This window comes from Myotis yumanensis, unplaced genomic scaffold (assembly GCF_028538775.1).
Source record: "Myotis yumanensis isolate MYYU_CA2020_CCGP unplaced genomic scaffold, mMyoYum1.0.hap1 SCAF_13, whole genome shotgun sequence".
NCBI lineage: Eukaryota > Metazoa > Chordata > Mammalia > Chiroptera > Vespertilionidae > Myotis > Myotis yumanensis.
Genome location: NW_027223764.1, coordinates 7885927 through 7906888, shown reverse-complemented (window position 1 = coordinate 7906888; position 20962 = coordinate 7885927). Strand labels below are relative to the sequence as shown.

Genomic DNA, 20962 nt, shown 5'->3' with positions numbered 1-20962 from the left:
GGGGTGGGAGGTTTCAGACATGACCTGCAGCCAACTTGGCTCCACCATTTTGCTGTTGTTATTAATCCTCATCTGAGGAAATTTTTTCCTGTGATTTTTAGAGAGAGTGGTAGGGAGAGGGAAGGAGAGAGAGAGAGAAAAACATCCATATGAGAGAGACGCATTGATGGTTGCCTCACGTAAGCACCCCAACCGGGGCCAGGAATGGAACCCGCTACCCTTGTGTGTGCCCTTGACCAGGAATCAAATCTGAGACCCTTTGGTGCTCTAACCACTGAGAACACTTGCCGGGGCCTGGGCTCTAGTCTGAAAAATCATTTCCAAAACGTGACCCCAGAACCCAGAGGATGGCAAACTAACACCTCAATGTCAACCCGAGGGCATTAAACATCTATTACCACAAAGATACAAGAGAGCACCACATTTTTTAAAATATACTTTATTGATTTTTTGCAGAATGGAAGGGAGAGGGATAGGGAGTCAGAAACATTGATCAGCTGCCTCCTGCTACTGGGGATGTGCCCACAACCAACTATTGGGGATGTGCCCACAACCAAGGTACATGCCCTTGACCGGAATCGAACCTGGGACCCTTCAGGATGCAGGCCGACACTCTATCCACTGAGCCAAACCGGTGAGGGCCAGAGCACCACATTTTTAACAAGGGTGAAGGGTCTGTAACCTTTTTTGTTTCACAGTCTTGCGACTGCAAAAATGATACCTGGGGAGGAGAACATGTTCAGTGTGAGGCCTGGCAGCTTGTGGAAATGTCACCTCAGCTGAGTAAACAGCATTTAGCCAAACTCTGGAATTCAGGCCTTTTTGCCTGAAAGGCTCATCTGCACGATGCCGAGTCCAGGTGGTTCTTACTAAGCAAAATCACTTAAAGAAAACCCTCTCCTCCTATGGCCATTTAACAAGCTAAAAGTGAATCAGCTATGTCAGACCACACATGTTTTTCAAAACCTGTGGCTTTGGGTGGGACTTGCATTGAATTTGGGGACTGAGATGCCCCCACCTGCCAAGAGGGGACTTTCCCTAGGGTTCAGAACCTGGGGGGTTCTTCATGCATTGCTTCTGGGAATGGAAAATGTGGCAGCCACTTTGGGAAACAGTCTGGCAGTTCTTCTAAAGGTTAAACATAGTAGTTACCACATAACCTAGCAATTCTGCTCCTAGGTATGTACCCAAGAAAAATGAAAACATATCTCCACTCAAAAACTTGTACATAAATGTTCACAGCAGCATTATTCATAATAGCCCCAAAGTGGTAACATCCGTGATGTCCATCAACAGCTGAATGGATAAATAAAAGGTGGTATATCCATATAAGAGAATATTATTTGGCAGTAAAAAGGAATAAAGTACTGATCCATGTTACAACAAGGATGAACCTTGAACATGTTATGCTTTGTGAAAAAAGCCAGTCACAAAGGACTATATATATTGTATGACTCCATTTATATGAAATGTCCAGAATAGAAACATCTATCCAAATAGAAATCAGGTTGCCCAGGGCTGGAGAAAAGGGGTGGGAGGTTATGGGATGATGGCTGATAGGTGTGGGTATTTGGGGAAGGGTGATGAAATGTTCTAAAATTGACTTTAGAAATGAATCCACAACTCTGCACATATACTGAAAATCACTGAAGTATCTACTTTAAATGGGTGAACACAGGCTATGAAAATTATATCTCCATAGAGATGTTGGGGGGGAAAGACCATGGAGGGATGTCACTCCTGAAGAGGGTGAAGCCCACCCAGTTGGGGCAACAACCCACCATGAGATGCAGGACACCTGGCCTCCTCCTTTTCCTGTGGGCGTCTTTGGCTAAAGGCGAGCCTCCCTCAGGATTCAGCTTCAGAATGTGGCTCCTTGGGAGGAAGCCCTTATATGGGGTGAGATGTATAGGTGTTTGGAATATATAGGGGTGAGCTGTCCCATACTTGGAAACAAAATCTACCCTCACCTCCACCTAAATGCTGTGAAACCCAGACAGTTCCACAGTGCATTCCCCAGCCAGGGTTTACAGAGCCTTAGCTCCACGGCCTGCTGTGTGAGCTGGGCGGGCACAGTGGAACAAGGGCTGGATTGGAGGTCAGAGGACCTGGGTCCAAGTCCTGGTTGTGCCTCAGGCTCAAGCTCTGCTCTTGAATAAACAAATTACTGGCACAGCCCCAGTGACCTCTGACCCTTCCAGCACCATGCCCAGGAATCAGGCCTATGACGATTTACTGTCAGCAGAGCTAAGTCATGCAGCTGAGCAAGGTCTTCGTATGTGTTTTTAAAAATAGTTTAAATACTCTTCCCTCTGGGTTTCCTGGGTGGCCTTAGACACGTTATGTGACTCTGCGAACCCCACTCTTCTCATCTTAACATGAGAGCAGTTGAGAGGTGATCGAGTTTCCTTCAGACGCTGACATCTGTTGTTTTGTATCATCCTCTATTAAGGTCGCCTTCTTGCCATATTGTAAACACTGTTATGTTCTCTCCCTACTCTCACCAAGTAAGATTTCATCCTCTCAACAAGAGAAGAGCTTGCCACTGTGAGCTAAATCCTCACACAGTCTGTATTCCTCTCAGGCCACAGTGTCCAAACAAAACAATTTGTATGAATAAATGCACCCAATGGAAATAAACCCAAGATTTCCTACAGCTACTGCCCAGGTGCATTCCTTCTTGTTTGAGATAAAACAGAGTCTCCAATTGGCCTGTTTCTTGAACCTATGCCTTACAATTGATGTCTTGCTCCGGCCAAGTTGAATTTGGCTTAAGGAAAATCATGATTGATTTTTCCAAGTAAATCAGATGGACAGATGGAAAGATGCAGAGTTGAGAGGAATAGTTGGGTAGATGAATGGCTGCATGGATAAGTGGATAGGTCAGTGGTTAAGTGGATGGAGAGAAAGGGATGAAGGAATGGGTGGGTAGAAGGATATGTAGGTGGATGGGTGGGTGATTGAATGTATGCATGTATGTTTGCAGAGACAGATTGATAAAGAAATAGAGAAACAAGACTTAGGTGCAATGAATGATACTCACTCAGTCCCATATTCTCCAGTTTGCACTGTGATTTTAGAAGCCCCCATTTTGTACCAGAACAGGTTTATCCCACGTTTTCTCCAGAGGAATGTAACCTTCTGGATTTTTCCAACGTTGATGTCCACATCAATGTCACGCACATATTTTGTACGTGGTTTGAGGGATCCTCTGCAAACATAGACATAAAGTGTTCTATCAGCTGGATAGATGAATACCAGGGTGATAGCAACCTGTTGTTATTCCAAACAATGGCTGCTGCTGTTGGCTTTCTGCAATTCCCTTCACTGCCTCCATACACACCCAGGGCCGCTAAAACACAAACTTGTCTGAAAAGAACACACCTTTAGAATAATACTGGACTCTAGATTCCCACTGTCTTGATTGGTACCTAGAGGGAAGTCAACTACTTGGGGCAGCATATTGACCCTTTAATTTCACTGCAGGACTCCTTATCCTTGTTTAAAGATGCATGTGCTTCAGCCGGGGTCATCTGTGGGCATCACATATGTAGCATAACAAGTAGTCAAAGAACTTTAACTTAACACGAAAATTATTCTGCAAACTTAGTGTAAAACAGAATCTAATTTTACAGCACAGTTATCCAATACATTGTACCAAGCACCTCATATACCCACAGGATCTATGAGCTGAGGCTATCATCGCAACAGGAAACTACCTTCAGGCTTCAGGTGGAACACAGCAGGAGTGGGGGAAGGAGTGTGTGTGGGGGGTGCGAAGGAGTTGCCATATAACTGTGCTTTGTCTAAGGAGAACATGATATTCATAAAACTTAAGCCAGGCCTGGATGGTGTGGCTCAGTGGTAGAGTGTGGACTCATGAACCAGAAGGTCACAGTTCAATTCCTGGTCAGGGCACATGCCCAGGTTGTGGGTTTGATCCCCAGTAGGGGGTCTGCAGGAGGCAGCTGATCAATGATTCTCTCTCATCATTGATGTTTCTCTCCCTTCCTTTCTCTGAAATAAAATTTTAAAAAAAATTTAAAAACAACCCCACAACTTCAGCAGGAAGGAAGCAGTGATGGGTAATCCAGAAGGAGTCAGCCTTTAAAATTGCTAATGCTTCCTCTCTGGGCCTCCCTCTTCTCCTATGGGGTGATTGAATTAGATGGTAAGAGACTTGCTTCTGGCTCTGACATTCTAGGATTCAAAGGTTCTCTATGACTAGATGTATGTAGAAGTTTATACCCAATCCTGTATTAACAATCTATTAGGAAAAGTGAAGTCATTTCGCTTTACTCTCAAACTTACCTGAAAATTTCATACTGCCCTGAGTTTCTATTGCTTCCATATAAAGCAATCCCGATGGACCCACTCCTTGTCTTTTTTCCAGCCAGTGTGACTGCTACCCTGTATCTCCAACCTGTGCAAAGAAAAGATACTATCAGTTCAATGAACTCATCTTGTTGGGGAAAAAATGACCCATGGGAGCATCCTTGTTCCAAGCTCTGAATCCCCCATGAGTGGGAGGTAAGGGCGAGTGTAACGAATGGTTTCCTTCAATGCAGTTGGGGTCCCAGGAATTCAACTCGGTGGGGTGAGGGACTCAGGGGGAAGTAAATATTGTAGCTCAGCATAATCTCTTCCCAACCCAGCAAGGTGTGTGTTCTGATGGATGGAGGGCGGCTGGTTACTATACCCGTGTACCCAGGTGCCCACCATGGACTGTACCAGAAAGACCACTGGGAGAGGGAGACATCTGGGCTCCAACATTTGGATAAATCACTTACTGTTGCCTTCTTTGTTTTTATTTTTGTTATTTTCCCATGCCATGCACATATTCTCAGTGGGAAAATAACACAAATAATTATTTAAAAATGAATAAACCCTTTCTCAGTGCTCTGTCCACCTGCCCTCCATCTCAGGGTCTTCCCATTCTGGTCTGTAGACTTAACCTAGCCCCGAGGGATGATGTGCTTCCCGGGGACCCTTGGCATTGTCTGGAGATGTTCGTGATTGTCACACCCAGGGAATGGGGTGGGAGGGTGCAGGGCTCCTGGCATCTCGCTGGTAGAGGCCACGGATTTGCTAAACATAGTGCAATGCACAGGACAGCCCCCCAGGAACAAGTGATCCAGTCCCGGATTCCAGTAGAGCTGAGGTTGGGATACCATGACCTAGAGCTTTCTATGAGCATTTACACACACACATATATGACTGTATAAAAAGTTAGGCTTTTGCCTGTATGGTTTGGCTCAATGGATCAGTGTTGACCCATGAATGAGGAGTCATGGTTTGATTCCTGGTCCTGGCACAAGCCTGAGTTTCAGGCTTGATCCCCAGTAGGGGGTGTACTGATCAATGATTCTCTCTCATCATTGATGTTATTATTTTATCCTCCCTTTCCCTTCCTCTTTGACATCAATAAAAATATATAGGCGTTTTCCCCTTCAGTAAAGAGTATGCACTGTTCTTCTCTATTCTCTCCATCCATCCAAACGCCAGACTGACTCACCGCCCTTCCCTGTCCTGTCCTGTGCTCCATAAGGTCGGCCTCCCCAGGGGTCCTTGCCACTAGCTTTCCCTTGGGTTCAGCCCATCAGAGGCTTGCACGGGAGGCCAGCAGCAGGAGGAGGGAGATGGAGGTGCTTGCTCCCCTGCAGCCTCCTTGCTCTAGTACCAGGTTCTGGCAGTAGCTGCCTTCACTCCATTCCTGGAGCCCCGCAACCACTAGATTCTGGGCGCCTCAGCATCCCTCCTTTGATCTTTCAACCCTGTCCACTCCTCCAAAAGCGGGCCCTCCAGTGAGATCTCCTCGTTGAACCACTTGAATGAGCTCTGTCTTCTGCAGACACCCTTACTGGAACAGGATATATTCGGTGATATTTTGTTATTTCCTTTTTTACATAATATGCCTTAGAGGTTTTCTAGATCCTTCCTTGAATGATTACATACAGGATGTGGTTGTTTAACAATTGGTGGATATCTAGCATTCTCCCGCGTTTTTTTTGTATTAAAGTCAGTGCTGCAGTGAACATCCTTGAATACCTTCTCCCTCCCGCACACATGCAAGTGTTTTCCTAAGGTGCGTTCTGACTTAAAGGAATATGTTTGTAACACTATATAGATACTCCCAATTGTTATCGTTTATGCTACGTGTCGCGAATGTAACATGAAATACAGTGTGTAAACAGTGTTTTGTGAAGTGCTGCATAAATGTTTTTCAATGTAAAACTCCCTTGGAAAATACATGCTCTTCTGTTTAGCCATCGTGTAATATTAATTATAACAAACAAATCTTGATGCTTTTACTATCTTTTTATAAGTGAGAAGCTGGGGAAAATAACACCAAAAACCACAGCATGCTCACGTGTATGTAAACAGGGGGACTAGCTTGGTGGGTAATCACGGGGTGCCTTTGCCCCATCTTTTCTTCTTCTGTTAATGGATCCGTCCTTCCTGCCACAGGATTGGGTGGACATGTGACCAGCCTGGGCCATTCACGGTCGACCTACTCCACTGGTCAGGATTATTGGTTAAAGGGGTGAACGTGAGAGGCAAGACAAATGCCATTCTACCGTCCTTCCATCATCATTGAAGCTGGCTGGTGTTGAGTTTCTATCCATTGCTACCAAGGGTCCTAACTAACAAGGTTGACACAACTTCTAAAATCATTTGCAGCTTTTAAATGGGTACAATGGAAACTTACGAGCAAAGTTACCACTCGCTCCTGTGTTCAGGAAAAACGTTTGTCCCACGGCGCTGGTGTTGCCCTGAAATTGGTCAGCATAGTGCCCCATTTTGGGGCATCCTGTGACTGGACAAGGAAAACAGCCATTCTGGTGAAAAAACAAGAATTTGTCTGTGAGTGGTAGACCTTTCACTCATTCACTCACTCAATTGATCAACACATCTTCCCATCCATGAATCCATCCCTCCCTCCCTCCCTCATCCATTAACTCATCCATCTAATCATCTTTCTATTCATCTGTCCATCTACTCTCCATGCATTCATTAATGCATCCATCTCACCCATGCCATGTAGGCATCCTTTGAGAATTTTTCAGAATAAAAAGTTGGGGATCGAGGGAAGGCCCCCCCGGGTCAGGTCTGTGCCATCTGCCGCCTGCCCACCACGCTCCCCGGAGGAAGAAGGCTGTGCGAGGCTCAGCATTACCAGCACCTCCTCTACTAGTCGTGGAGTTACATCTCTGCTCTGTTCCAAGCCACAGGGACAAAACCAACAACCACAGAGCCACCCCACCCTCCCCAGACCCCTGGGGAGACCCACCTTCTGAAACTCCTCGTAGGAGGCACACGGGTAGCCCAGGAAGCCGTCGGGGTTGAGGATGCTGCTGGAGTAGTACTTGTAGCTTCTCAGGTGATTGCAGGCTGCAAAGTCTCGGGTTCCTGAGGAAGCAAAAGCCACGGGAGCTCACAGGAGACTCTGACTTTTGATGCTTGAAAGTTCTGATCTGAATAAGGAGTCACCTCCTCATTTCATAGAGGGGTGTCCGCATTCCTGAATGCCTCGGTCACAATTCCAAGTTCCTGTCATTGACTTTGACATACTTTGGGGCAAATAGTTAATAATCAACATTACTGCACATAGAGGTGGTATCTGGGGGCTTCTTCAGTCATGGGGTTTGGCTCTGGTCGCTTTCCTCTGACTACCAAGTGCCCATGTGCTGAGCAGGGCCTACTTGGGGCTTGGCATGTGCTAGGGAGGGATGAGTTCTAACAAGGACATGTGTTCTATCCTCCAGGGGCCAATCATCTGCCAGAAGTGAAGGATGAGGGCTGGGGGCTTAGGAGATAGTGAGAAAAATATATACAGAAAGGAGAGACACAGAGAGAGAGAGAGGTTTCGGGGAAGAGAGAGAGGGAGAGAGAGGGGCAATAGCTTTCCAAGGGAATCTTACACTGTCAGCCAGTTATTGAATGTTAAAGCCCAGATGCTTGGTCTTCTGATTTTTCATGAGAAACCTGCATCTTGACTTTGACATGACAATGTTTCATGCTTACATGACAGCAGTGCATTCTCTCTTTAAAACCAGTCCCTGTGAAGGCTGACCACAGGCTGCTGTGGCAGGGCTGGGCCAGTGGGCCCCAGTTTGAGAATCAGAAACCATACCTGTAGGGCCTGTCCCAGGAATGCAGTTTTCTGTGCCCAGGGCCCCAAGCTGAGAAATTCCTCCTCCTTGGAAAGCCTGAGATCAAAGCAATGGAGACCAAGGTCCCCTGGGCCCTAGGCCACTGTGTCACTGCATTTTATCTACCACCCTTTCCTTTAAACTCAAGTCCTATAATTTGAAAAATTTGGGGTTTGTTTTTGTTTTTGTTTTTTTTATTTCTCCAGCTCCTTGGTACAAAACCTGCCATGACGTGATGCACAGTGACCCCAGACATACCTGGGGACCACCTCTGGGAGGTCTGGGGTCCTCTTTGTGCTGGTGGATTAGCTCTGCCTGCCCCAGGGCCCAGGGACTCCTGCACCAACACTCATTACCAGGCAACACAACCTGTTTCCACCTTAATTGTTTCTTTCATCCAGAATTGCTGCCCTGGGATCCATAATAGAGGGGCAAGTGGATTTAATTGTTCCTCCAGCCCAGAGCCTGGGTGACTGGGAGCCCACACAATAGGCTCACATCTTGTGGGCTTCTTCACTCTGAATTGCCTCTTTAATTAAAGCTGGGCTCCTTGCTATTATGTGGGCCCTGCTGGTGGCTTCTGGAAGGGGCAACCTCATTGTGACTCAGTGCTCCTACAGCTGGGTCTTCCCTGGAGTTACCTGGTTCTGGGCAGAATGCTCAAAGGCTCCATTGGCTGACGGTGGATGTGGGCTACTGCTTTATCCACTCTATTCATTCACATTAAGCACATGGAATATTCAATGCCACAGAAGGCCTCTCTGCTCAGTGGAGTGGGCTGTACTGAGCGCCTGCTCTGGGCCAGCCCTGAGCCGGGTACTGGGGTGTCTGGGATGCCCGGGCAACTCCCAGCGGAGACAAATAAACACTAAAATGAAATGATGGCCGACTCAAACCTCCATGTGCAGGGGGAGATGAAGCCTGGTCTCCAGGGAGAGGCAACAGGAGAAGAGCAGAGGCCAGACAAGGACAGGTGATGGAGGTGGTGGTGCTTTAAGTCAACTAATCATATGGGACTGAGCCTGTCTCTCCTGTAAACGCAGACCTCATGTGGATGAAAAAGGGGCCACATATAAACCTGAGAAACTCGGGGGAGGCCGGCATGGTGGCCTTACAAACTCAAAGGCCGAAAGTAACCATGTGGAGTGAGCTGAACATAAAAATTCCTAATTAGAAGCTGGTTATGGAGGGTAGCCCTGTCCCAGGCCTGTGGCTTCCTTGACAAAGGTCAATCTTTTTTTTTAATCCTTACCTGAGTATATGTTTATTAATTTTAGAGAACGAGGAAGGGAGAGAGAGAAACATTGATGTGAGAGAGAAATATCAATCAGTTGCCTCCCATATGCGCCCTGATCAGAAATCAAACCCAAAACCGTTTTGGTATATAGGACAAAGCTCCAACCAACTGAGCCAGGGTGACAAAGAAACATTACCTTAAGTGAAACTGTTTTCTTTTTGCATCTAAGAAAACACACCTTTTACATATCAGAGTCATCTTTTCCAGATCCCTCAGGGCACCCCCTTAAAAGAGCACCAGACCCCAGAACCCCTCACTGTGACCTTGTTCCCCAAATACCACCTCTATGTGCTGTCAGTGTTGATCATTAGCTATCCTGTTCCCACCAATGTAAAAGAATGTGCCCCCGTATTTTACTTTTTATCCAATTCCAGAGGTTTCCAGTTTTACTTTCCTCCCCTCCCTAATCTACCACCCGTGGATTTCATGGAACCCCTATGTCTCCTCTTTTTATTCTAATGTATAAAATAAGCCGCAAAACTGCCAATCTCCTGAGCATGTTCTCAGTCTGTTAAGATTTTGCTGCCCAGAAATTGTCGTCAGTTTGGCTCCAATAAACTCATAAAAATTCTCTATAGGTTTGGACATTTCTGACACTGACACCCACAAGCCTCATCCCCCCTAGACCTCCAGGCCTCCACCTGCTCCATGCACGAGCTCCCCAAACCCACGGAACATGTCCCCACTTGGTCCTTCTACCAGCTCAGTCCCGTTCCCATCCTAGCACCTGCCCACAGCAAAGGGTAAGAACGTCAAAGCCCTCCAAGCCTTTGTACCTGCCCTTCTAGGAGCAAGCAGTGCAAGCAGCTGGGGTGGAGGTGGGTCACAGCTAGAACTGGTATTTGCCAACGTGCCGGTCCAGCTCAGGCCTCAGCATCCTCATGAGGGGGAACGACACAGGCTGGGGACTCAAGGGTCCAGATTTTATTGGGTATGAGGTTGGGACTTTGCAGCCAGAAATTGAACTTTAATATAAGGTGGCCTTTGGCAAGTTTGATAACTGTTCAGACCCAGTTTCTTCAGCTGTAAACTGGGGATAAGCAAAGTAATTCCCTCATGGCGCTGTGACAATGCCTGGGCCAGAATGAGCACGCAGTACGTGGAGGCAAATTCACTGCTACCAGGGCCCGGCCATGCATCCTGCCTTCTCCCCAGGGAGGACACTGCCCTCTTGCTTTGCTAATGCACGTACCTTCCCAGAGTCCATTTATATCAAAGAAGGGTGAAAGGATATTTTTGTGACATCCTGGCATTTGCTTTCCTCCGTTTGGATAGAAATCCAGATGGCCCACCTTCTGGCTCATTCCAAAACCTGAAACATTGGAAGCGGCGGTGAGTAGGGAGGGAAGGGGTCCCGAGGCCAGGTCATGGCCCCAGAGAGTGTCCGACTCCTTCCGGCCAGAGCGAGAGTCTTGTTGGTGAACTGTCCCCTCAGCACAGCCACCACACCAGGCTTTGCAGATCCCTCTCCAACATAAGCCCATAGCAAGAAAGGAAGGGGGAGTGAGCAGAGGCAGTGAGCATGCCTACATGTGCATTTCCATGTGTGTCTGTCTGTCTGTCTGTCCTGGGAGGCTGTGAACAATACCGATATCCCCTGATACCATTATGCATCATAGACACCTATCAGGACTGGTGCAATTCCCATTCCTTTACTCATTCGGAAATTTTGATTTCTATGTTAGAAGGTTATGTTGAGATCTCATTGTTGTATTGAGAGCCCAGCATAATGGCTGGACACTTTGGCTTTTTATGCACACAGACCCGTGATCACATCCTGGTCCTATTTACACACTCCGTGATCTCAGGCACTTACTAAAGTTTTTCAAGCCTCTGTGTCCTCAGCTATGAAACACTAATAATAATGCCCACTTTCTAGGGTTGTTACCATGATTAATGAGCGAGTATGTACAAAATGTCCAATGCAGCACATGGTAACCATCACTATTGTTTAAAACATACTCTTGTTGGCATGTTTCATGAGCGGTTACATAAAAAAATATTGAAAAAAGAACATTGAGTTTATGTAATATTAACTTTTTACATAATATTATTTATTTTAAATTTTCATTTCCTTTAACTAACTACAACTCACCCATTTTATTTTAGAAGCATTAAATAAAGGAATATAATTTGTTTCCAACAGCACATACTATAACCAAAGTTTCCACAGAAGAAGTGAGCAAAATATTCAAACATTAACTTTGCATTTTGCAAGTATAGGTGAAGCATCCTATATAATAAAACCCGGACATGCAATTTGACTGAACAGTAGAACGATCTGTTGATATAATGCACACTGACCACAGGGGGCAGACGCTCAATGTAGGAGCTGCCCCCTGGTGGTCCGTGCACTCCCATGGGGGGAGCACTGCTCAGCCAGAAACTAGGCTCACAGCTGCAGAGCTTGAGAGAGCCTCTCCCGCCTCCAAGGGAGGTAGCACTAAGGAGCAGGGAGCCTGGCTTCTGGCTGGTGAGCACAGCAGTGCTGGCAGAAGCCTCTCCTGCCTCTGCAGCAGCAATATGGACCCTCAAAACGTCCCCTACAAACCACCTCCCCCGCCCCCGCCCTCCCCCCCCCCCCCCCCCCCCCCCCCGCCACCAGTGCAGGAATGGATAGTGGAGCCTAGGGAAGGTCACAGGGTTTGAGGACTGACCAATAGCCTTCCATAGGCTACACCACTGTGTGTCTGACCTGCCTGGGGCCACAGGCTGATACCACTGGTGCTGGGCTGGCTGCTTATTTGTAGTTGATACCCACTTTGACTGGTTGGCACCCAAGCTATTACAGTAGTTAACCATGTTGAATACCATCCCTGAACCTACTCTTACCAGTTACAGTCCTTGTCACCAAGAAGTGGAGTGAGGAACTCACCTAGGTAAGGGACTGTGGGTGAGGTGTCTGTGTGAATCACATCCACAAACATGGCGTCCGATGGGTCCAGCCTCACCTCCTCAGGGGTGCCCTGGAAGCCTGGTTCTGCTGGATCCAGTCCTGAAAGGGGGAGGTGGACAGTGACAAACCAGGTTCCATCCCCTGGACCCACAAAATCCATGCGGCTTTCTGCCTGAAGCAGGGCTGTGCCCAGCTCATCTTCAAAGAGAAGCGGAGGGTGGGAGGAGCATGGCCCACAGACTCAGTGACCTATATTCTAGCCCAGGTTCTGCTCAAGGTCAAAGGCATGTCTTCCCTCAGCCTCAGTTTCCTCATCTGGAAAGTGGGAATAACAGCAACCTACCTTATGGGGCTATTGTGAAAGCCCCATGCAAAGGTATAAGAGAAAGAACTTTGCAATCTGAAAAAGTCTCCGTAAACATAATCTATGAATCCCCCATCCTTCCCCCAATGCCTAGCACACAGCCCTGGGCAAAGGAGACAGCCATCACACTGTTGGCACAGTGACATACACTCGGGACTCAGCGGTGTCTGTGTCTATGTCTTGTGTGCCTTCATTTGCCTAGTGATTCATTCATTCATTCTATTATCTACCAGGTGCTTCCTGTGACAGGTCTCAGCGACTTTCATTTTCTGCCTGAAGGCACAGCCACGACAATTAATATCTGTGGAACTGATGAACTCGTATTAAAAAACCATTTCATTGTTCAAAAATCTGCCATACTCTAGCAATAATAATCCTGAAGTCATGAGTTTAATGTGCTAGTTATATTTTTCTTTTTTAATAAACGTGTTTTTATTTACAATCCTATATTTTTTGTAATTCACATGACAATATATGGGCAATTATTTTTTAAATCTAAGTCTGTCAGTACCTAAAATCCGTGTAGCTGGAGGACCAGTTACATTTTTTATTTTTTAATAAACGTGTTTTCATTTACAATCTTATATCTTTTGTAATTTACATGAAAATGTATAGGCAATTATTATTTAAATCTATGTATGGCAGCACCTAAAATCAGTGTCCCTGGAGGACCAGTGGGGGTGCCCTTGGCCATGAGAAGTGGCTGTGTCTGGGCTTCCATTGTCCTACAGGCCCGCCCCTGTCACCCCACCCCACCCCCGCACCTCTTACCTGTGATCCTGCCCACAGAGCCCCCCAGCCTCCTGCCTGCCTCGCCAGCTGCGTGCGCGCCCAGGCTGTGGCCAATGATGTGCACGTTCTCCAAGCTGTATCCCATCTTGGTCTGTGGAAGGATGGCATAGTCAGGGACCCCAGGCCGGGTGAGGATGCCCTGGCTCAGGGAAGGGGATAGGGACAGGTCTCTTCAGGAATGACCTGGCTCCGGGACCACCTAGGACAGCGTGACCGGACCCTGGGCCACCACAGTGTCTGAGTCCCCGTGCACAGGCTGGGGGGAGAAAATCGGGGAAAGGGAGGAAAAAGGCGGTAGCGACAGTGCTGAACAGGGGCCTCTGTGTCCACTGCAGGCGGCCTGGGGAGCATGACTGGGCACTTCCTGCTCCATCCACACCCACAGCGGCCTCCCTCCCCTCCCGCAGGGCCTGGGCCTGCCTGGAGAGCCTGGGTAGCGGGCCCAGCTCTGGGTGCTCGGGAATAGACCTTCCAGAAGGCGGTAAGGGGCTTTCCCCTTTCTGAGAAAGAAGACCCATCTTCTGGGCTGACAATTCCCAGAACAGCCTCCAAGGACAGCTTATTTCAAAAGGGGAAACCGAGGCCCAAAGTGGTTCCTTTGCCCCAGGCCACTAGGGATCTTCAGGACACTCCAGGAGGGGAAGGCTGCAGTTTCAACTTAGGAAAGCCCCTCTGTGTGTCCAGGCTTCCAGGCCCAGCCCCTGGGCACCAGTCCCCAGGCTGCCTCTGGGTGCACGGGGTCTGCCTGCCCCCTCGGAGCCCTCCCCACAGGATGGGGCTCAGGAGGATTTACCGACAACCCTTGTATTAAGAACGCTGTCTCGGCTCCCACGACTCGAATGTTGTGGACGGCTTGGTTGTAACCTGTCCTGGACCCACCCATCCAGTCCACACAGATGCAGTTCACCTTCTCCACCTTAAACATTCTCTGGGGAGAAAAAATAAGAGGGAGAATCCAATGTATTAACAGGCACAGGCCGCACACTCCAGAGACAGGAATTCACAGCCACCAAGCATCTCATGTGTGTCAGAGTTTTCATATTCCTCCCACTTGTCCCAATCCTCAGCACTCAACCAGGAACCGGCACCTGATCCCCACTTAAAAGATGTGAACACTGAGGCATGGAATGGAGTAAGTACTGGCCGAAGTCTCCCAAATGGTTATTGACACAGCCAGGCAGAAAAAGGATCCCTTACTACGTCAGGGCTTAGCCAACTGTTATGGGAGGGACAGATCCACCAGCTCATATAAATCAAATTGTTTTGGGAACAGCCACACCCCTTTGTTTACTTATTCTCTCTCCCTCTGCTTTGGAGCGACAACAGGGTTGAGTGGAAACCACATGTCCTGCAAATGCTGAACTATTTACTACCCAGTCCTTTACAGGAAGTTGGCTGCCACTTGTACTAAGTTTGCTGACTCTGCACTAGGTGCTGAAGCCACGGGAGGGCTGCTGTTATGTTCCCAACAATGCGTAGCTAGAAGGTATTAACCGACAAGATGACATTTAGATGGAGGCAGCTACAACTCTCCCCACATGTGCATCTTTTACATTATGTGGTGTGGCCGCCGTGTACTGCCCAAGCTCAGACTGGTCCCGTGATGGGACCAAATACCTGTCAGAAAGAACTACTGCAGAGCCTGTGTTCATTGGAGGATGGCCTGGACTACCCCGGGGAGTGAGGCAGGGAGGAGTTGCCCGGAGGCCAGGGCATCGGGATGGACACGTCCCCCTGAATCTCCCAGCTCCACATTCACTTGGCGTCCTTCTGGGACTTGGGGTCCCGTGTGAACACCCAAACCGCCAGAGGAGCAGCCCATCCTTTGGAAAAAGCTGCTCGAGGTCTCCCCAGTGCAGACTAAGCTGAAAGCCATGCCTGTGAGCACTTCTAAAGACTAAATCTGTAGACACAAGGTTGTGGTATTTTATAGACAGGAGACCTGGCTTTGCATTCACACCTCTGGATTCTACTCTGGACAAGTGTTGAAATTTGCCTGTCTTGATTTCCTCATCTATAAAAAGGGAACAATAACTCTACCTTTCTCACAACATTGCTGGGGTGGGGGGGTGCGGGGGGGTGGAAAGGAGCGGGGAGGGGAAAGGTCAAATGAGAAAAAGACTGTGAAATAATGATCACAGTGTCACGCTCAGAGGAAGTGCTCAGAAAATGGATGTTATGAATAATAATTCATCACTAACATTCCTGATTCCTTCAGAACTGTGCCATCCAATACTGTGGCCACTGGCCCCAGGTGCCTATTTACAATGAATCAAAGTCCATAGAATTTAAAATCAAGTCTTTGGTCAACTCCCCGCCTTTCAGGTGCTGGGTGAGCGCAGGGGAGCAGTGGCTCCTGGTTGGGACATGACGCCATGGAGCCTTTCCGCCCTCACAGGGAGCTCTGTGGGACAGCAGTGTGTGAGGGGCCACGTTTACGTGGGTTTCTAATGTCACACGTGGGCTTTACATAAACCACCCGAGACCAATGCTAGGTAATTTGCTGAAGCCTCCGCTTCTGGGCTTTTTGATTGGGCTCTGGGTCTCTTTGGTCTCCAGAAGAGAGGCTGGGCTAGAGGTCAGGGGGTCGGGAGAACTTGACAGTGGACGCTCTGGAGGACCTAGGGTTTCCTTGGAGATTTGAGGAAGGAGCATCTGTCCCTGGATGGTCAGCGTTCCCAGTCTCAGGGCAGTGACCTGGAAAGTGTTTGAAGCTGGGTGCCCGGTGCTGGTCTCAGCGGGGTGTGGCTGGGGGCAGGGCCCTACCTGGCACATGTCCATCAGCCATCGCTCCTCCCCCTTGTCTATGAAGCCGTGGATGATGAAGCGCGTCTTGCGGTCCAGTTGGAAGTTTGAAATGTTCACAGTAGCCAGGTCCGTGGAGGAGATCCGCTGGTTAAAGTGGAAAAGGTGAATTGGGACGTTGGCCTTTCCAAGCCAATGGCCTGTGAGAGCCAGTTCCAGGGAGACTGGGTCACGGGATCAGCTCCCACGAAGTTGGGTCGGGGTAGAACAGGAGTTCCTGCCCTGGGGTTTGAGGACAGGATTCAGAAGGTCCACATTCATGGACTTCCTAGCATTTCTGTTAATTATGAAATTGGCAACAAGCCATGGTCATTGTAACAACACTCTGTCACCAATCGGAGTCACAGGTATTATCATGTCAAAGACAGTGGTCGGAGATGTCTTAAAAATCAGTTATTCTTATTACTATTTGTAGTGGCCGTAGTTAGACCAACCCGTGGACCATGTTATTTTGTGAGATAATAATACAGCAGCATATATATGACTGGGACAAATATTTGCTTTTCAAATGTTCTGATAACTGTTTTTCAATATAATTGGTTTCCTTTGCGATCCAATGTGTTTTATTTCGCATTTAAATACATCATCCTGAGAAGGGACCCCTCGGCTACCCCAGAAGGTGGAAGATGTTCCTAAAACAGAAACATTGAAGGACCACAGGCCAGAAGCACCAAAAAGAAGGGAGATGCGGCTCAGTGCAGACATGGGGGCACCTCAAGCTTGTAGCATTTACGACTGATGCCAACATGCCAGGGGGTCCCCCACGAGCCTGCTGAAAACCACGCGTGAAGTAGGATCAGAAGATAAAAACAGCCCAACCACCAGTCCAAGGGGATTCCCAGCTGAGGGCTCTAATGGGGAGGTTGTCACCTAGAATCCCAGGGCAGCTGGCCTCAGGGATGGATGGCCAGTCACCTGCTCTCCAAACTGTCAGGGGTGGAGCTGTGAGCAGCTGAGCTCTGAGCACCTTCTTCCTGGTCACTTCTAAGCACCTGGAAGAGCCTGCAGGCCTTTTGGGGACTGGAGGTCACTCCCAGGGCCCTTTTTGCTTTTGTGGTTAGATGCCCCTCCCACTCTGGCTGGAGTGGCTTCGTGGTTAGAGAATTGGCCCATGCACAGAAGGGTCACAGGTTTGATTCCCGGTCAAAGGCTTGCACCTGGGTGGCAGGTTTGATCCCAAGCCCCAGTTGGGGCTCATATGGGAGGCAACCATTCAATGTGTCTCTCTCATATAATTGTATCAATGTTTCTCCCTCTCTCTTTCTCTCCCCCTTTCTCTCTCTCTTATTCTTTTTCCCCTTCCATCCTCCCTTCTCGTCTCTAAAAAGCAATGGAAAAAATATCCTCTGATGAGGATTAACAACAACAAGTCCCTCTCCCACACCTGTCTTCTGGCTCATCAGGAAGGACTTACACCCCCACCCTCATTCCCTGAGCGGCTTCTCTCCTCCCACCCCCAGGGCAGGAAGAAGATGGACACACCAGGCCTGGATTCCCCATAAATGCTGCTCCTACCCGCTTCCTCCCAGGATCGGGGGTCAGTGCCAGGAAGGCCTGTGCACAGTGTGTGGAATGTGGGCGTTTCTGGGCCCGGCACCCATAGACCTCATCAGGGGTTCCCGATCCTGAGAGCTAAGGTGGCTGCCATCGGAGAGGGAGCATCGCCCCGACCACCCCACGGCCCTGCCTTTTCCTTAGACAACCGCGTGCAGACTCCACTGTGGGCGCCCCACTCCACCCGCCCTGCAGTCCCGTCAGGCCAGCTCTTACTTGGAAGCTGTTGGGATTCTCATTTGTGTAGAGAAGAAACCGGGTGTTGATGAGCTTGGGGGACCAGGGGAATAGCTTCAGGGGCCGCTGTAAGATCCCTGTCCATGGCTTGTCATCAGGGAAGCAGCCGAAAGGTTGATAGCAGACCTGCTTTCCTGGGCCAGAAAGAGCAGCACACGGGACACTGTGAGCTCAGAAAAGGAGCAACCTCGCCTGAGCTACACAAGAGGCGTTTCAGGATGCAGCCCGGGCTGGCCAGGCCAATGCTGGGCTCCACCTGCTGTCAGCTCAGCGCTCCCCAAATTCCAAGGAGACAAGGATCGCCTGTGCACATGCCCAGCGCACCCCCAACCCCCGGGTTATTCTGATTCGCAGGGAGGGCAGAGGGGCCCTGGGAAGTGCTTGTTTCACACTGTTTTCACCTGATCATCAGGCCAGAGGGGGATTGGCTGAGCTTCCTGGGAACCTTCTGCCTTAAAACTACCTCTTCCGGGAGAGCCCCAGGTGGCCCTTTACATGCCATCACCCGGCATCAGGTATGATAGTGCCTGCGATTCTGTAGCTCAGAGATGCTACTGGATGGACCCTGATGCTGGCGCCACACCCAGCACAGCAGCTGATCCTGGGTGCGGTCCAATCCCCTTGTCTTCATGTCACCCCTTGACGCACATTGTCCCCCAATTATTCTTTGTCATTTCAGGTTTTCCTTGTTGTTCTCAGAAAAGGTACATTTCTTAAGGCCAAGGATGACGGATTTTTTCATCATTCTGTATACAGTAGGGGCTCAATACATGCAACCAATCATCCAAATAACCATGTCCACATCTGAGGTTCATTCCTCAAGAGTACACACAAGCATTATCACAGAGAGTGCCCACTGAGGGCGCATGCTCAAATCCAGAGGATTTCAATGGCTCTTCTCCCTTAGGCTTCCTCAGCTCCAAAACGGATGGTGCCAGAGGTTGGCCATTCCCTCAAACACTGACAATAGTCATCAGTTTTTACCACCTGAAGCAAGAGTAGACTGTTTACTCTGTGCCAGGTACCACACCAGCGCTTCACCAGCATTATTCCCTTTAAGCCTCAAAATAGCCCATGATAAGGAATTACTTCCATTTTACAGATGGGAAAACCAAGGCACAGAGAGACAAAGTAAGCTGCCCAAGGTCACAGCCAATGGTGGGGCCAGGATTTGAACTGGGGGAGTTTAATTGGGAATAAAGCTAGGCACTGAGGGGATGGAAAGACACATCAGGTACAAACCCAGCCTTGAACGAGAGGAAATCTAACAGGAAAGGAATCATGATGACCTTGACTTCCTTCCAGGATGAGGGACCAGTCCCAGACAAAGGGATGTGGAGACTAAAGCAAGTCTTGCTTCAGGTGGTAAATGCAGGAGCTTGAAGGCCAGGGTCAGGCACCAGGGCTGTTAGGTGGCTAGTGAGTGGAGGTGCTGGTGAGTGTGGTGGGGCTGGTGCTCCATGAAGGTGTTTTTGGGAACCCAGTGTGGGTGGCTCAGAGGCAGGAGAGCCTGGGAGAGGTGGGGGTTGGAGTGGGACAGTACAGGGGTGGTGGGTCTGAGAGGAAACAGGCATTCTAGTCTTGGGTGACAGTGGAAATGAAGGGAAGGGTGGAGAGACGGGGTAGGGAGTGGTATCTGAGCCTGGACAAGTGAGTGTGAGGTGTGGTGGGAGGCCGTGGTGGATCTGCCTGGAAATTGGAGGGGGCGGGTGGGCATAGGGGATTGTGGGGAGCAGAGGCTGGGGAAAGGGGAAGTCACAGGAAAAGGGCAAGGAGAGGGCCGGGAGTGACCTCTGTGGGACGCCCACATTTAGGGCAGGAGGAGGCAGAGGAGGAGCAAAGGAGACCAAGAGGGGCCAGAAAGGCCCGAGGAGCAGCCAGACCTGGGTGGGCCCTGCTCTCTGGAGTCAGGTCCTACTGCATGGCCAAGATGGAAGGGAGGCCAGAGTGGGCTGGGCGAGGGGAGGAGGAAAGGAGGACTCCTGGTGCAGAAGGAAGCCCAGCAGAAGGGAGGCCAGAGGAAAGACTCAGATTGGAGCCTGAGAGACAGAGGTGGCAACAGTGAGAGGAGTGATGGGGATGGAGGTACAGTTCTCCGCGGGACACATCCATGTAGCTTAGGCTTCAGACACGCACTTGTCCACGCAAGGGACTGAGGGTTTTAAAGGACTGTGGAGAGCACCCTCTCCCAACACCGCTGCCCAACAGCCTACCACTAGGGTCACCCCATCACAGACAGTTGCTGGAGGAAAAGGGCAGATGGGTCCCCAGGGTCATCTGTGTCCAAGATGTTGCCCTGTGTTTGCTACAGCGCCAACACTCCCCAAATGGTGGCAATTGTTGTTTTTCTTGAAATAATGATAATGCTGTTCATTATGATGATAATGATGATGAGCCCTCTAGCTGCCCCACCCAGAGGCGAGCCCAGGCACGGTCCCTTCCTCCCCACGGGGATGGGACAGCACCCTCACCTCTGACGGTGGCCAGCAGGAGGAGGCCGACGATCCAGGAGGGCAGCATCTACATGGATGAAAACACAGACAGTGGGAACCATCGCCCAACCCAGACAGGGCAGGGGGCCTGCAGCCCAGGGAAACCCGGTGCCTGGGTTCCATCAGGCTGTGCCTCCAGGCGGGGACCCTGAGGCTGAGGCATCCCCACACAAGGAGAGGGCAGAACATCTGTGGAACCCGGATGCAGGATCCTCCCAGCACAGTGGCTACTCCCTCTGGCCCATGTCCCTCTGCCTGCCCAACCCTGCCAAGCGCCCTGCCCGGGAAGAGCCATGACTTACTGTGAGACACCTGTGCTCCACTCAGCCTCAGGGTGGCTGTGGCCTTTTATAACCAGGCTGTATCCATTGG

The 20962-nt window shown here is 49.5% G+C and overlaps 1 protein-coding gene across 1 annotated transcript; it reads right to left on the bottom strand.

The window, feature by feature from the left end:
- Positions 1–657: 657 nt before the first annotated feature.
- LOC139021429 (pancreatic lipase-related protein 2-like) lies at positions 658–20633 on the bottom strand. Its single transcript, XM_070431810.1, has 12 exons — positions 20570–20633; positions 18078–18232; positions 16269–16394; positions 14296–14430; positions 13482–13593; positions 12326–12445; positions 10643–10762; positions 7292–7410; positions 6710–6839; positions 4312–4423; positions 3044–3211; positions 658–721 (listed from the first exon to the last, which is right to left on the bottom strand). Exons 1-12 carry the CDS (start codon positions 20616–20618, stop codon positions 658–660), a joined length of 1410 nt encoding a protein of 469 aa, XP_070287911.1. The 5' UTR covers positions 20619–20633.
- Positions 20634–20962: the final 329 nt, after the last annotated feature.